Source organism: Molothrus aeneus, chromosome 9 (assembly GCF_037042795.1).
Source record: "Molothrus aeneus isolate 106 chromosome 9, BPBGC_Maene_1.0, whole genome shotgun sequence".
Lineage (NCBI taxonomy): Eukaryota > Metazoa > Chordata > Aves > Passeriformes > Icteridae > Molothrus > Molothrus aeneus.
In genome coordinates this window covers 18,669,809-18,687,910 of record NC_089654.1, presented here as the reverse complement: position 1 = coordinate 18,687,910, position 18,102 = coordinate 18,669,809, and the positions used below count along the sequence as shown (strand labels likewise).

The following is an 18,102-nucleotide window of genomic DNA, read 5'->3' as shown; positions in this document are numbered from 1 at the left end:
TAGACCAAGTACTTCTATGCATGGGCTTTTAAAGTATTTAAATTTTTTTTTTAATGACACATGGATTCTTTGCAGCAATGCTTACAATGTAAAGACATAAAGTATATTAGAAGAATGACTTATAAGTTAATATGTTCAGGAGTGGGCATTGTATTTTTTGACTTATCTTTCTGATTTATCTGACCTCTTAAACCTCTTCCTCAAATATTTGGTACTGCTTCTCTGTAAAATTGGATTGTCTTCTTAGTTTTATTATTCTCTTGGGACAGTATTCATATCTAAGATCTATTTCTAGACTTTGGATGAGGTGTTGCTCTCAACCTAGAGTGCCATGGTTTTCAGAACTAATCCAGCTCCTATTGAAGTTATTGAGCTTACTACCTTGGATTTCAACTAAAAAAGGTTCACCACCTTAATGTATTTCATTTGTTGGCAATTATACTGTAGCCTAAGGTAATGGTAAAGGAAGAGGTGCTTATAGAGACCTTTATTAGTAGGAGTGGAGCTACTTATGTGATTACAAAGAGAGCTATTTTATTTTAAAGGTAATTTTAAATAAAAAGCTTAGAATTATTTTATTGAGCTATCTACTTAAATTTATCATTATGAATCAAATATTAGTTTATAATAATAAGCATAAGTAATAAACTAGTTGTGTGTATGTTTTGTAGACATACATATTTTGCCCCAAAAATCCAGAAAACAATTTTTGTGGAATCTTACAGGTATTAATCTTACATACAGCATGTTTTTCTCATAGCTCTATTGAAACACAGGGTACTTAGACTGTTCCAGTGTTTGGTCCTCCATTTTCCATTGTTTGATGGCAATGGCAATTCAGTGCAAGTGGCTTTCCTTGAACTGATCTCTGGAATAATATATCTGCAAAATATCGCTGGCCTTGAGTACAAGTGAGCTAGAAGTAAGACAGTGGGAAAAGCAAGAAATACCAGTATTCTCTTTCTTCTGAACCTCTGAGAACAGTTGGCTACAGTCATATACTGACTGTAAAACCACTACTTTGTGACTGGAATCTTTAAGAGATGCCTTTTATGTAATCAGATTTTATTCAAACAGGGATGAAAGGCCGTTTATGCTGAATTTTGCAATTGAATGTTCATCCTGGTTAGAAAAGTGCAGTTGCATAGATCACCTAAGGCTTAAAATTCAGAGAAACATTTCTGTTGGAAATGATCACTGGTATGGGTGTCAGATGCATTGGTGTTGTGTTTATCAAGGAATCATGTTTTCAATATGCACAGAAGGGTTAGAACACCAGTGTGCCTCAGCAGACAGAACAATGTACAGTTTTCTTGGCCAGTGAAGAAACAAAGGGGTTCACCAAGGTCAGATCATAAAGAGCCACAGTGTTCTCCACATGTGTCACTCGAAGTCCAGTGGAAGACTTCCTTGATACAGCTGAGTGCAAAGATGAACATATATGAAGTTCATCTTCTAACAGAGAAGATAAATTATAGAGCTTTGAACATTTCATTTTTCCTTCACAAATACCACAGTATTTTAAACGTTGATGTTAAGTCCTTGAGAAAAATGAAAAATTTTGATGTAGAATTATTTTTCAAACTACTTAATGAAATAATTATATTTAACAACAACCTTTTTCATGTATCCATCAGCAATCAGGAGACTAAAATCAGTTGAAATCTGAATGATACCTGGTCATATTACAACTCATTTTCCTAAGGAGGTGTGTTTGTGAAGTGTGGAGTTCAGAAACTTTACGTAATGGAATCCTTGGTTTTTGTAAAAAGAAAATGAGAAAAATTTAAAAACTGTAAGAATTTCCTATGATAACCTTATCTGGAGTATTAGAGCCTAAAGTAACTTCACAGTTTGCGATGTGAATTTATGCTTTTAGAAGGCAGTTTTGAATTAATTTTTGTCTCTTCCCCTCACCATTTACTAGGGGTTTTTTTAGATGTAGATATTTTCTCTAGATTAACATTTTTTCTCTGTTTTTTTTGATGTTATTTTTTAAAATTAAAAAAGCTTGATGCATGGGCAAGAATTCTCATGAATGTCTCTGGTCTACTACCTATTGCAATGTGTTCAGCAAGAATACTCATGTCAGTATTGTAAAGCTGCCAGCATTTGGATAGTTTTAGAACCAGGTGCCAGACGCTTACTTGGCCCCCAGACTGCCACATTGGCATTCCTGAGTGTGTTCCTCAGGATGGGAGCATCCTGGCCATTTCTAATCGCCTGGAGAGCTGCAGTGCAGAGCAGCTGCATGTGCTTCATCTCACAGTGCTATGAAAGGTTCAGCAGCCATGAGCAGGAGCTGCAATGGCAGATACAGCAGGTGGAGAGGGCTGGATGCAGAGCTCGGTGTGCAGGGCAGGCAGGAGCTGCAATGGCAGATACAGCAGGTGGAGAGGGCTGGATGCAGAGCTCGGTGTGCAGGGCAGGCAGGAGCTGCAATGGCAAACAGGCAGGTGGAGAGGGCTGGATGCAGAGCTCGGTGTGCAGGGCAGGCAGGAGCTGCAATGGCAAACACGGCAGGTGGAGAAGGCTGGACGCAGAGCTCGGTGTGCAGGGCAGGCAGGAGCTGCAATGGCAAACAGGCAGGTGGAGAGGGCTGGATGCAGAGCTCGGTGTGCAGGGCAGGCAGGAGCTGCAATGGCAAACAGGCAGGTGGAGAGGGCTGGATGCAGAGCTCGGTGTGCAGGGCAGCCCAGCAGGGCGGGCACACCGCCTGGGCTGTGTCCTCAGTGGTCAATCCCGGAGCATCAAGTGCCATGCAAGGCCCTGCTCTCATGTGCCACTAGCTGCCCTCTGGTGATGGCACAAGGCTTTCTCTTAGTTCCTCTGGGAAGAGCAGGGCCTGGTAACTCTTTCTCTAAATGACCTTTTACGTGACCAGCCTTTGCTCTGGCATTGTGTGATTTCAGCCCTGGTGCTGCTCTGCGGGGGCTTTGCCCATCAGACACCGCAGATGGGCTCCAGAGAAGATGCCATTGGCACACATGATCAGTTGCTCAGTTAAGGAAAAAAGGAAGCTCTTAAGAGACTCTGTACTTCAAAATATTTCTTTTTTTTCCTCTCATGTGGTAATGAATGAAGATAATTCAGTGAATGGTGAAGTTGTCCATGTCTTTGTGATTATGTTCTCATGTGGTTCATTTCTGGCTTCCTGCTTATAAATGCTTGGCTACCATGTGCCTCTTGCTTTCAAATACCAGTAAAGTCTTTGCGTAGAGAGCAGCCTTTACCATTGTTACATACTGAGTATGTCTACAATGTATTAAAAGGGGAAATAAAGAATATTTGTTTCTATCAAAAGTAACATTACTGTTTAGTACTATATAGCCTTGCTCCACACTACAGAGAACTAAGTAATGCAGATAATATTGCACTATAGTAATCTTTTACTGTTATTTTTCTTTTGTAAGTGGACATGACCAAATATATTGAATTTTAGTATTTTTCTCAAAAAATATGGGGAGTACATATTTAAAACAAAATTTACATGTTCAAAAAGGCTGAGTTTTTTAAAATCTTTTTTTAGAAAAGCAGTTTTCTTTTTTACATCTCTTCTGTTGACCTTCAGAAGCTGCTATGCAGTAGGGTCCTATATCCTCATGTTAAATGCAAGAGAGGATATTTTCTATTTAATCAATACCACACAGATTTATCTAGGATTTATTTTTTCATTTTCTGCAGAACTACTGGTCATTTGTTACTATAGAAAATGTACTTCTCTGAAAATTGACCAGGGCATTTGCTGTCAGTTTAAGCAAGCAAGAAGCAATGAGAACAAGAAAAACACAAAGAAAATGGCCTCAAGGGGAAACTCTGCATAATGAGCTTGAAATTGCTCCTGCTGGAAATACTGTTGCTGCTTTTCCTGCCAGGGCTGTCACCTCACTCAACAATTTTAGCTTCAAGTGGAGAGCAGAGCTTTACTTTGAGCATCACTAAAGGCCAAGGTTTATGCTGCTGGATTTCCCAAACTGAAGCCACTGTGCTCATTGGTACATGGATGGCATTTTTAAAGAGAAAATAGGCCAGGAATCGCCCATGGTCTCAAAAGTTAAAAAGACAAGGTAAAGAGCAGGAATAACAAAGCATATAGAAGCCATATTTTTAGAGGAGATCTGCACCACACTAAGTGGGAACTCATAAATTAAATGAATAGGGAGGCCATGCAATTTAATTGATAACAATTTTCCTAGAGGTATGTAAATCATTCCCAAGATTTTTAGCTCCATTTCCTTCTCGCCTGATAGGAAAGAACAAGGAAATGGATTCTAGAGAGAAAAGCAGAGCTATGGACTGCCTGTGATGCTCATTCCACCAAGGTTGTTTCTTGAAGATGGTCTCACATAGAAGCCTTGGTTACTGTTCAAGTCATGTCTAAATGAGAGAAAGACAATGAATGAAACAAAGTCAGAAGAGAAACTACAATGCACAGTATTGTAAAATGTTCTTAACTTGACGAGTTGAGCACATGGATGAATATTTAGTGGTCTTTTTAATGCAGTAACCACTTTTCAGTGTTACTCATCTATCTAAGTGGTTGCTGTAGTTACAGCAAAACCCTGAAAATTGGCAGAGGGGGAATCGTGTATTCTGTGATATTCCCTAGCCTGTGTGAAATATTTATTGAACATTTGTGTAGCCTAAAGTAGGTGCTGGAAAGGTCTATGACTGTATATACAGAAATTTAATCCCAACTAGCGATTATCAACCTTACATTTCAAGATTTATCTCGTTTAAACATATTCATGTACCTTCAGATATCTTGTAATGCAAGTAAATATTTAAATGTCACTTAAGTCCTGGGACTTTATAGGGAGTTATGTGAAATATATGAAAATGTAGGTCACAAAGTAAACCTCATTATTATTTTAAGAAGTACAGATTTATGGTCATTTATTAATATAGGCGCTGGTTGTTGTAAAGCATAGGAGACACTAGGGGAGGTTTGTTTATGGAGTCAGTTTACTGGAAAATCAACAGTGTCAGAGCTGCTCTAGCTCTAATATTTGGAATGAGTCAGGCTTGACATTTCGAGTTGAAAAGAACACAGAATTTAGAACCAAGTTAAGACTATACTGGATGGAAGGACAAATTAGATTTTTAAATTGACATGCAGTGCTAAAACTAGGCACAGCTTGCCTGGATTCAGAAAAATGACTAATACAGAGAAAACCTGGACTTGGGTGGAGGGAACCAGTGTAAGGAATGTGTGCAAAATGCTATAAGAATCCTGAGAAGAAAACAAGGAAAGGGACAGGTATTAGATGGTTGGCAATAAATGCAAAAAATGTATTAGTAGTATAGACACACCATGAAAATCAATCAGCTAATATATTAATATGGAGTTAAAGAGGTGAAACAAGAAGAAATATTAATTTTAGATCACATCCCTCTCAGATTCTGTTCCTGGCTGTCAAATGGATTGTCACATCACAGACAGGATATGATTGTCATGGAGATGGTTTCATGAATTTCTGTAATTTAATTTTTGCTGGGTTAATATTTTTATATGCTTCCATAAGAGTAAATGATCATCCTTGTCTTGCTCCATGTTACAACACTTATGTACACTGTTTTTATCTAAGGACTCTGCAAGTTGTTTATACATATGTCCTTGAGAATACTGGAGAGCCTGCACTTGGTACTGTTAGACTTCAGATGAAAATTGTTCTTTTCCTTATAATTTATATGCTGTAGCTGTATATCAAAATGGAAGGATAGCCTTAGGGAAGGATGGCCTCCCCTGCTTTTAAAATCTGATAAAATATCTGTGAGCTAAGAATTTTAATACATACCTTTGGGAAATTTGTACAGTGATCTGAAGTAGTATGACCCTGGTAGAACAAGGTAAAATATGCTTCTAATATCCTCTCTTTTTCATTGCAATCATATTTCTGTACCTGAACTTGTGTAATTTTGTCCAGACGTTTATGTTGTCAGAACATTCAGATTCCCCATTGCAATCTTTCACTGCCGGTTTTGGAATATTCCAAAAACTTTTTGCCCTACGACTTAGAGAAGAAGTACACAAATAATTCTGTTAAATGTCACTTGTTGGCTGGTTACAACTGGCATATGCTGTAGAAGGGGTAATGGTGGTTCCTGTGCCAGCAGGAATACAGAAATTGCTCTTTCCAGGAATATACCAGGCATGCAAATTGCTCTAAAGTGCAGGGGGGATATTGCTCTCCTTTTCCTCTGCCCTGTAGAGCTGATTATTGTCAGTGATGCTGGAGAGAAGAAGAGGAAGGAATTGCACTGGGAAGAATTTCTCCTGGGATTTATTGAGATTGAAAAGGATTTTTCTTCCATTTCTGAAACATCAATAGGCTGATTATTGAGATGAGCAGTGCTTGTGCTGAAGGATGGAGGAAAGAGAACAGCTTTAGCCGAGCTGCCAGTACAGAAAAATAAAGAATCTGTATTTATTGCCAAATTCTAGAAGGATTCTGTCGAAGTGAATCCACGGAAGCATAGAGATGAATGCCTTGTGTGCTCAATGACTCTTAGTGCTACTGACAGCAGAGCACTGGGCCTTCTGTAGCAGAAGTTTTGTCTTTAGCCAAACTCCACATCCTTCTGACCCTTGCACCTATGTGCCCACCTTTGGAGCATTCTTGTTCAGCTAAGAACTTGAATGCTGCTATTCTTGGAACAGAGGGGTTTCTTCATACAGGTCACCATCAAAGACAGAAAATGTAACAGGGAAAATCTCTTGGCAGCAGCAAAGATCTAGATGCAGCTGGTGAAGACATTGCTGGAAGTGAGAATCTCCTTTCCTATAACTGAACACGCAGTTCTCTCTTTAGTAAACGCCAGCTTCCCTACCAGGCAAGAAGACAACCTTTATTCTTAGATCAGCAGATTCAGTCTCTGCTCAGAGCTGGAGAGTTGAGCTTGCTGGCACTCTTGAGTGCTTTTGCAAAAGGTTGGGTACTGTATCTCACAGATGCTTCCTTTGTGCTGAATTCTGCTCTTTCCTGGAGTTTCAAAATCTGCAAAAATTTTACTGCAATCTATTGAGTTTGGCAGAAAGCATTAAAGGCAGAATCTGACTCTATTCAGGTTGCCTAGTCCTTGAGAGGAAAGAAAAGCATACTGTGACTCACAGTAAAAGTATTAGTGTTTCTGTTCTCACCTTTATGAATCCATTAAAACTGATATTTTTGGTGTGTTTTTTTCATGAGAGCTATAGGGATCACTGGGTTGAGTTCTCATAATTTGGATGATCTTGAATTCAAGGTTGAATTATTTTTCATGTATACTGGTCATTTACTAATTATAGTTGAAGAAATTCTACTTCACTGGGTTGGAAATTTGCTTGCATCACAACAGAGAGAGGATATTTGTTAGTTCAGGTATTGAAATTTCTGTTTTATCTAAAAATTCTACTAGGATCTGAAGCCAGTCTAAAGTAATGGGTAATAACTGTTTTGGTGACAAATTAAATATTGCTTTTTTACATACCTGCTTTCAGACTTACTTTTGTTACTTGTTCCACATTATTTATAAGTAGCACTTTCCTCCACAGTTTAGCCCAAGGGTATCTGCATAATCTATTAGCATAATCAGCTAAGTAATGTCATTAATTGCATCCTTCCTGTTGACAACAAAATGTGCACATGAGCCAGTGCCCACAGATTATTTTATTTATTTTGTAGACGTGTTCAGACCTATTGTGAGATATGAAAATATTTCTATTTTTCTGTTAAGGCAAAGGTTTAGAAAAACCTCAGCAGTTAATCAGATTGATGGCATTATTGGTTGTATTTGTGGAGTATTAAGATTTCACTTTGGTAGTCTTCATTCTAGTTGATCAAGGTGTGATGTACCTGCCAATAAGCTTTAAGTTTTTCATGTAGAGGAGTGGAAGGGCCTTGCCTGTGAGTCCCACAGTGAATCAGGGTTAGAATCCAGTGGTCATTATTTGACCCTTCTGCTCTGCTTTTAAATTATCCCTGCCATAAAGCTTCGTATTGTATATCTGCTTAATGTCTTGGCTTCGGCTATCAAGTCTCAATTATAGTGAATAAAGGTCATGCTTTTTTGTACAGGTAAATACATAACCTAGAGAAGATATTTTACATTCAAAATACATTTTTTTCTCATTTGGTGATTTTTATGGTTTTTTGCCAACTATAATGTGAATGATACATTATTTTGGTGGAGTGTATATGAAACAGGCCTTTCTTAATATTAAAATATCAGTGGTGACACTTTGTTCAAGCATGAGGAACAGAGCTAAATCCAGACTTGATAAATTTAGCTAGTAAAATGTGAATTGAACCCTGTTAAGTACTTCCTGGTAAACCAAACCTCTGATGTGAACAGGAGTTCTGTTATGATTTTTTTTCCCCTTTCTCTCTATCATAGTCCAAAATTTAAAGCTCAACCCTGTGAAGTGCTGGGTGTCAGTGAATGTGGGGAATGAAAGGTTCAGCATCTTGCAGGATTAGGCCTTTACTGTGGTCCAGATCTTGTGCGTTATGTGATCTGTTGTTCTTGAACTAATAGATCTTTCTCTTTCCCCTCATCCTGAAAACTAGGTTATGTTATGTTGACTACAAATCCTGGTTGTAATAATTTATTCTCTTTTAAGGCAAATAAAGCAAGCCATAAGGCATATTTCCCTCATAAGAAGATTAATGTACAGAACTTGATTCACTTACGCTGTTATTTGTACTGGCTTGGTCTTGTTTCTTTCAGATGAGATGTCTGTCTCTGTAATATTAGTGTATTTTACTTGCTGTAATCTGATGCACCATTTCTCTCCCCTTTTTTCTCCTCCCCTAAGATTATCGTTGGAGAAACTGCAGTCTTTTGTCTACAGTTAGCTACAAAGGATTTTGAAAACCAAGAAAAAACAATATTAACTGGAGACTGTTGTTACATAAATCCACTGGTGCGCAGGACCATCCGATTCCTTGGTATGAGCAAAATTACTGCTTTCATTTTCTGAATGGTGAGAGTGATCAGTTATGTCTTAATTTTGACCTGGGGAAAATATTCAGATAACCATATAACATTTTGTGTGCAGTCTTAACTCAGGTGCGGTTTTCCTTTTAGGTAGCAAATGAAGCTTTTTGGAAGTTTGGATTAAAAAACAGTTGCAGAAACAGCAGTAAAAGTAGAAAGAACTGGGACCACTAGGGGGGAAAAACAACCAGTAGGCCTGAAGTGGGGTGAAGTAGAGAAAGGTGGTATCCTTATGCCATATCTATAGCTGATAGTAAACACACACACACTCCAAAGTTGAGGACATTGGGATATAAATGTGTGTTTGAAGCCAAGCCAATTTAGCTGCTTTCTTAGCCTGGATATTGTATTATATCTCAGTCTCTAGCAGAAAACTGTATAAAATCCATGCTACATTGGTTTTATCTGAAACTCCCCCATTGACTTTAGCAGCTATGAGATGTCATCTTTTCTATTTAGTTCATTCTAAATATGTTTGGAGGGAGAAGTCCCACCATTCAAAATGTATATTGGACGTTTTCAGATGCTGCTCTTTAATCCATGTAGGGCAGGGCTCAGTTCTGCTGTTTGCTTCTCTCTCATGACTGCATCTGAAGGAAACAGCTGGAGGAATGAAGCCCTGGGGCAGCTAATCCTGCTGTGTGCCCCAGTCTCAGGGGGAGGGAGGGCATGTGCAGATGTGTCTGTATTTGCAGTGTTTGTGTAACAACTGTGCCTGCCTTCCCAGAGTGCGATCGCTCCCTGTCAAGAGACTGTCTTGTATAGGTCTGGAGGAGGTGCAGAGTGATGATGAGGAGCTCCTCCCACTCCACTTCCTCTCTGTGTAATCAGTGCCTGAGTTTTCTTCCCACTAAGTGGTCCCTTCTTTCCTCCCAGAAGCAAAACAAAATTTGGTAGGGGTGGCAAGAGTGGGCAAAAACTCTCTGCTGTTGCAGCAAATGAAAGCATTGCTGTCCATTATTCTCGCCCAGAGTGATGTGTCCAGCTGTGTTGTGCAGTGCACACCCTCAGGACTGGCTGAAAGGTCCTTCTGTGAAGTGACAGGCACAATGTGCTGCTCACCAGAGTCTAGCATCTTAGGAGGAAATAGCATTAGTGTGACATTGCTGACCAGCCAGGATCCCAGAAATCAGCCTTGGTCCTCTAGCTTTGCTAAGAAAAATCCTGACCTTTATAACTGTATGTTTCTGTGGAATTATGTCTGCTGGGATGTTGATCCTTTAAAGTCCTCATAGTGCCCCATGAAACTGGGATTTTCCAGAGCTCACTCTATATTCCCAGTGGATTGGAGAATGGGAAAGGAAAGGTGATTTGCCCATAGAAATACAGGGGGAAATCGATAGCTCAGGTGGAATTGGAACAAGCATGGCTTTGCCTGCTGGTCAGGCTGCTGTGTTTGCATGTTCTTCCAGAGCTCATTTTCTGTTTACAAAAGGATAGAGAGGGACCTCAGAATAGCAGAAATCTGTTTTCCTTTAAGTAATCAGATACAGGCATTTACATTCTAATGAACGAGTACATGTACTTAATGCTTTGCTGATATGTCTGACTAAAAAAACTCTTTAGCATAAGTAGTTCCTCAAATATATAAATCTTTAGCTCACTGTGTTGATACTGTGATTAATATGCCATGCATAGAGATTTACCCAGTAGCAGGCAGATGAAGACAACTGGTGCATGGCAATATTGAATTATTCAGTACCTTAGATTCTTTACAGCTGCAAGGGAAAAAAAAAGTTTTTCCAGTGTGTGTTATGGCTTCACAAGTTACTTCTCCATCAGGATCTGACCTTGGTTTTCTAGCAGATTTATTGGGTGGAGAATTTCCCTCTGTCACTTCTGTTTAGTGAACATGGGCAAAAGTTAGGTACCAGTAAAGCCAGCTACCCCAAACAGGGGATATGCATGACTGTGGGGCCTGGGAAAGCAGGCTACTTGCACAAGGGGTGAGTTCCTGTGAAAGATGGGAGAGCCATCAGGTGTGTGGGTACATTGCAGAGTTGCTGCTGCAGATTTGTAGGAAAATACCATCTCCGTGGTCTTTAGGGTGCAGTACATGGGAGGATTTTTCATGTTCTTGAATGGAAGAAGCTGCTCTATTGCTGTGATGAATACTATGAATTTTCGGGAAATTTAACTCTTTGTTTCCCTCTTTAGGAATTTATGCATTTGGACTGTTTGCTACGGACATCTTTGTAAATGCTGGACAAGTAGTAACAGGGAATCTTGCACCCCATTTTCTTGCACTTTGTAAACCCAACTACACAGCACTTGGATGTAAACAGTACACCCAATTCATCAGTAGCGTACATGCCTGTACTGGAAATCCAGACCTTATCATGAAAGCCAGAAAGACTTTCCCATCCAAAGAAGCAGCACTAAGCATATATGCAGCTATGTATCTGGCTGTAAGTATATAATATTCTTTGATATCACTATATTTTTGAGAGCAAATGGCTGGCACTGTGAGGGGGAGGAGGGAGGAATGGGCAGAAGATAAGGCCCAAAATTGGCTGATTTTCTGCATGCAAACCTTCTCTGAGTTACTATGAGAAAGATTCATTGGGCTTAATTCTGACAAGGTGTAGTGGTTTCTGAGCATTGAAAATCAAGACAATGCTAAGAGAGGACAAGTTGTCCATAAAGGTTATAATCTATGGATTTAGGATACCCACTTCCTTGGTTTACTTTTCCCCCATTTCCAGGGTATGTGGGACAATCCTTTGCTGGGTGCTAAGGAGTAAGGGAAGGGATTTCCTCTGACTGGTGGTGATACCCCTCTGTGCTTTAACCCAGTGCAGATGAGTAGAATCACAAATGGCCATGTTCTTTGGTGAGGTGAAGCAGAAGGGTGAGCTATATGTATGTCTGATCTCTGCATGTTTCTCAATATCCCCGAGTCTCTTTTGGTACCATAATTGGTATTTATAGGTACCTCATGCAAAGTCAGTTTGGCTCTTATTATGCAGTGAAGTGGGCTACAAGGCAATCTACCCTTTTTCCCCTCTTTACTCTCTTGTACAGGGAGTGATGAACAGCACTAGGGTAAAACCTTGTGTTGACTGCCTGGATCAGAGCTGTTGTATAGGTTGGGGAGAGGAAGAGTCACTGTTTAGTCTCACTCAAGTAACTCTGGCTTAGTTTGGAGTGCATATCATTCTAGTCTTAAGCAGGAGCAAGAACATCTTGTTCCTTTGCTGGGGATAAGTTCTCCCCAGCACATGCCTATGGGAGTGTCTTACCTGACCTGTGCTGGTATCACAGCCCTCTGCAGCCCTTTGGATGAGCCCAGGGCTGCCTTCACAGGGCCAGTGGGAAACTAGGCAGGTGTGTGGAGCTTTGTGGTCATGGCAGGAGTCAGCCCTTACTGAGTCAGCCCTCAGTATTTGAGCAGTGGCCTTCCCATAGGGGTGTGTGTGTGTGTGCATGTATGCACGTGTAGGTATACCTGTGTGTGAGTGTGTATTGCTCTTGAGCACATACCAGCTGAACCAACTTTTAATTCCTGACTGATCTGGAAGCTGATCCTTGACAACATGGCAAAGATCTCAGCCTCAGTGTGTCAACTCACTGCTTCTACACAGGGTTTTAGAACTAGCTGCTTAAAATCTGCAGCACTGATGGTAACATTTACCAGGTTCCTTGTGAGCAATGTCTGTTCAAGAGATGTTGATCATCAGTTAGCACAGGCAAGTGTTTGCAAATAAGAGATGCACAATGACATTATATTCTAACTTGAGGCAAGTGTAAGTCTTCTACTAGTAATGTCTTTATTTGGGGAGATATCTAAGGATGAAACACTCTAAATTTGATGCAAGCTATTTTAGAAAATACTCAGAATTTTTCCTTCTAATTGCTCCTATATTTCTCATCCATCTGTAAAGCTGGATTTCTACTGTTACCAAGAGTCAGAGTAACTAGGAAACCAGCTACTCAGCTACTGCAAAGCAGAAAGTAAAATAGTATTATTACATTTTTAAAACAAAAAGCAGACATCAGTAAGGTTTAATACCTAATATAAGTGGCTTTTGACATGAGCAAGAATACTTTATGCAGACCTTGTCTGTGGTCAATATACAGTTAGCAATATTAAAAATTAAAGCTGCTGAGATCCATTTCATTACTATTTGCTCTTTCAGTAACTATAGAAATGAATATATCCTGTGTCATTACTGTACTCCTGCATGGTGCTTGACACTACTGTCATTTAACTAAAGCACTATTAACTATTCTCAGGACTTCCCGTAGTAGCTCCTTGTTACAATATTGTCAGGTTCATTTTTTTGGGTTTTTTTTTTTTTTCCCTTAAATCCTAAGCATGACTGAAGCAAAAAATACTGTTTATTACACTCCAAGGGAAAAAAAAATTCAATGTTCCAATATTTGGGGTCATGTCCTTACACTGCCATGATGTTTATCAGGATAGTTGGCCGTAAATAACAATTTTCTCATCACTGTTCACTGGAGCAGAAGATTTATAACAGTAGCCTAGTCTTTCTATGAGCCATGCCACAACAGTTATTAAGAGCATGGACATAAAGACCTCCATATATTACTCACTTTTTCATTAGCATATAATCTTTGGTACAATATGTGCTTTCTTTTTGGTTAACAGAAATTTTGGAGCAAGGGAGAGATTGTTATGGAATCGTCCCTGGTTATTTCAGCCAGCTGGGCACAAAACAAAACCAGCCTAAAGGAAAAAAAAAATACCCAAGAGCTGGCCCAAGGGTCCTTGCTCTCCAAGATGGTGAAGTAAATGCTTTTAGACTTGTGTGATTTCTCCATCAACCAATTTAGAAACATGGCTTCTAAATGCTTTATATAATAATTCCCCTATCTCGTTCCATTTAAGTGCAGCCACATTGTTATCACCTAGCATCTGTGCATATTGTCTTGTTAACAATAGCTTCTTTTTTCTAACTTCTGAGTCTTCCATTTTCCCCCTTTTCCCCCTTTTGAGAGTGGGTGGCTGCTATGGTAACTCAGAATTCCCTTGAAAGTACAGTCGTTTTCAAACAGTTGTTGTGCTAGTATTTAGAGCTTTGTAATGTTTGCCTCCATTACTTCCAGTGTCTATCAAGAGAGATTTAGCAATGGAAATATTCAATGGCAGTGCTGTGGTTAGGTGTTTTCTCTACCCTGCTCCAAACACAGATGCATTGCCTTTCTTCTTCAGACTTTCAGGTTTATTCTTTCCAGTGTACCAGTGTTTTCAAAATGAACTACTGTAAATCTCTTCTGAAACTCTAATTAATCAGGCTGGTGCCTGTTTTTTTCTTTAGATGTCTGCACTGATCTCATTGGAGATATTTTGTTTGGTGTTGGTTGAGTTGGCTTAATAAGTTGACTGTATCTACTTTCATTTCTTACCAGCCTTGCAAGTCACCCTTTCTCAGATGAAACAATATTTGCTACATAGGCAAACACTGCAGCTTTATTAAACAGTATATAATTGTATAAGACACATTTTGATATACATAAGCTGGACAATTAGAGGTTTGAAGCAGCCAAGTATGCACATACTTGGGGTGTTTTCTACAACTGAGACACAGGAAGTGGAAGTCATGAGTCTTTTTTTGTTAGGATTTCAAAGTGATATATGAAGATTTAGTCAGCCTAATCCCATAGATTTAAATTTAAGATTTGTGACTAACAGTTATCCTTTGGTACTGCAGACCTAGGGGATTGGTCATGGGTAGCAGTAGTTTAAGGGAAATTTTAATTCTATGACGTTTTGCCCTTTTTGTGTTGTTCTTAATGCATTGCACAGAAGCAGCTGGGTAGGGTAGTGTTTGAACTTTGTGTTACTGCACACATTTCAGGCTTGCTTTGGGTTTGTAATGATAGAGGAACAGGCTTCATGTCTTGAGAGTTGACACAGCCCTTAAGTCTGTAGGCAGCTTTTGTTGCTTTGTACTCTGAACCCTTGGCCTTAACTTTGACTTCAGACAGGACTAGCAGATTGTAAAGCCTACCAGTAATTTTTTCTTCTCTGCAGAGCTTCTAGTTGGCCCAGGATCATGTTTTCTGCCATGCTCCTGCTCCTGGCATTTTGCTGCATTGATTTTTGCTGTTCAGTGTGTTTATAAGTCACTGGGAAAAGACAACAAGACAGTCTGGGTAACAGTGCTGGCAGCATGGTGACATTCTCCTCAGTGTCACTCCTTGATCCAGTTATAGGTGTAGGTGTAGTCTGCCTGTCCTTCATCTTAAAGTGCCTGTTAGATTCCAGCTAAATGGGCAGCTGGTGAAGGCATGGTAGACTTCTCAGACAGCCTTAAAGGGAGCGTTCAGGAGGAAAAAGACTAGCAGAGCCACCTCTCTGAATTGACTTTGTTGTCCTTTTTTTGTTAGAAAATTAAAGGATTCTTCTGGCTGCCTTTCAGGAACAGTGCTAGGAATGTGGAATTTCTTTTCAGGATCTGGTGCAGCAAGTATCCCTTAATACTGATAATAAAACATATGTCATGAGCTTCACAAATTGAGTGCATTGGTTTCTTTCAGACCAAATAATGAAATAATACTACCATTTGATACAGGAATTTGTCTAAAGACCTGTATAAATTTCATGTCAGTCAGCTCTTCATTACAATTCAGATCCTCAAGAAAACAGCCTTTGTAATAGGTGTCTTATGGTCTTGGTACAGAGGAAGATGCCTCTTACCTTCTCCAGCTGTTTTACAGTTACAGCTGTGGGGAGCTTATAGTGGGAAAAATAATAATAAGGTCCAGAATTCTGGAGCTTTCTTTCCCTTTTGCCAAGCCAACCCCTGACTTTGAAAGCTGATTTTGGTCTAACATCATAAATAATTAGATCAAAAAATATAGAGAAAGCTGGAGGAGGCTTCAGAAACACTACTAGAAACCTTCAGTGGACAGTTGCAGAAGGACCCAGATGATTTAAGAATATAACTTTGGTTTGCTCTAGAAATAGTTTGACCCACTAATTATTACCAAAGGAAGCTTAAAAGATTTTGGATTTTCAAACTGAATTCTAACTAAACACTGAACCTGTTTATAGACTACAACAGCCCACTATTTCTTCAGCTTTTAGATGAGAGTGTTTCTTTTCTTGTAGGTCTGATGAATATTGAAAATTCCTTGGGTGGAACATTTATAACATTACTTATATTACTTAAATAGTTCAAGAGATTTTCTTTAATTCTAGCCTATTGTAAAAGCAAACAAAAACATGAGATAATTTATGTTTGAAGTGCTGCCTGGGATGGATGCCTGTGCAATAGTTTATTCCTCATTCTTCTCATTGCCTTTAGTCATTATTCACTGCCTGCTGATGGACTGGTCTTTGTCAGTCTCCCAGGCCATCTAAATCAGGGAGAAATAAATAGCAGACACAGAAGGGATCTTCTTCCCTGCATCCCCTGGCCCCAGGCTGATGGGATCAGCAAGGAAAATTATCTTCCCTCCTGGCTAGAACACCCAGCCCGATGTGTAGCTCCAATGTAACTAAACTGGGATTGTGAGACCTGTTGCACCTGTGTTTGTGTGCATAGGTGTTGGTGTGGGTGGGCCTAAAGATAGCTGAAAGATGCCTAGAAAGAGCTTGCAGCATAGCCCAGGAATCCAGTTAGTCCTGCACTTTACATACAGCTCCTGTGCTTTTCTTAACATGTTTTGGAATTATTTTATTCTTGCTAGATTTAGGACAAACTTTACATGAGACTTGCAGCCTGACACTTTTGAAGTACTTTCCCAGTACAAGCTAAATGCCAAGGCTATGATTGTTCCTTACACTGTGGCCTGAGCCGTCACATCAAAACTTCACAGGTAGCTTGCTTTGTCTTTGGTGGTAATGGTGATGATTTCTTTCAAATTCATATTTTCAAACCTGCTTCAGTTAAAGGTTTTATTTCAATTTATGAGGTTCTCTTACAGCTTCACTTCCAGTATCTTGAAGACTGAAGGTCAAATGTTTGTGTTTCTCTTAAAATATAGTAAATATTATTACATTGTGCAATCAGGTAACAATCCACCTCTTTACATAACGCTCTGCCTGTGTCTGCTTAGTGGTGACAGCTCTATATCTTTTAATACTAAAATCTTATTTCAGGAAAAAGGAACAGCGAAAACAGAAGTTCTTTGAGAGAAGATTCACTACAGTTCTGATGTTGCAGGAGAATGTGCAGCCTGCTGTATTAATTCTAACTTCTGATCAATCCTTGACCTTACATACAAAATCTCTGCTTCTGGTCTTGCTGTTGACTAATGTAAAAGTTTTCTTTCATTAGAAAATTCCTCCCCCAACTTTTGTTCTTAAAAGGGATGGAGATGAAGTTGTTCAGTAAACATCTTTAGCCCTGTAAAAAGTTATACTGTCATTCTTTCCTACTAATGTTTTAAATCACTGAGCTATTTTCCTTTGTTGATACTGCATTTAATATTTATTAAAAGTGAGTGAAACATCCTGTCATCTTTTCAGGTTGTTTATTCTTTGTCAATTACTGAGTGTGCTAGTTTATAGTTTTTCCACCAGAATCAAGAAGAACACAGCTGCTTAATTGTATTTTATTCTTAGTGTAAATCAGGTAGTTGACTGTTAATATATTATACTAGAGCTACAAGGGGCCAAGTTTAAAAATGGGTGTCTATGAATCCTGCCTTGGAGGAGGCTATATTTGCTATATAGAGTTTTGCAAATACAGACTTTTTGTCTCATTCTTTCAGGAAAGTTTGGCCTGCTTTTATTGATTCTCTTGTATTGTAATATAATGCTGTTCCTTACATGAGTAGTACCTGTTCTTTAAAGAAAACATAGATATGATACCTATGCTGGCAGAACCCTCAGGTTATTTTGAATAATGAGCTGGGCATGGCAAACATGACTGCTCATAGAAGGAGGGGACTTGGCAAATGGAGGTCTCTGCAGGTCTCTGCTCACGTGAGGCACAGCATGAATCTGTGGTTGTTTTTCCTCAGTGCCTTGAGTAGGGATTTGAGGGATATGCTTGGTTGTGAGAACATTCAGAGAATTTTATGCAGAACATTTTTTGGGTTCGGCTTTGTATTAAAAGTGTTGAAATTTGATTAAAGTAATGCAGAATCAAGTGTTTTGTCTTATTAAAAATAGAGACAATCTTCTTTGGCAATGACCAGTTGCTA

General features: G+C 39.2%; 1 protein-coding gene across 2 annotated transcripts in view; it reads left to right on the top strand.

The window, feature by feature from the left end:
* Window positions 1-18,102, top strand: part of PLPPR5 (phospholipid phosphatase related 5) — a 45,253-nt gene that overhangs the window by 12,646 nt on the left and 14,505 nt on the right. For both annotated transcript variants that reach the window (XM_066556149.1, XM_066556150.1), the window contains exons 2-3: window positions 8,798-8,930; window positions 11,137-11,387. In XM_066556149.1, the coding sequence (XP_066412246.1) occupies window positions 8,798-8,930; window positions 11,137-11,387 (384 nt within the window). The remainder of the gene's footprint in view (window positions 1-8,797; window positions 8,931-11,136; window positions 11,388-18,102) is intronic.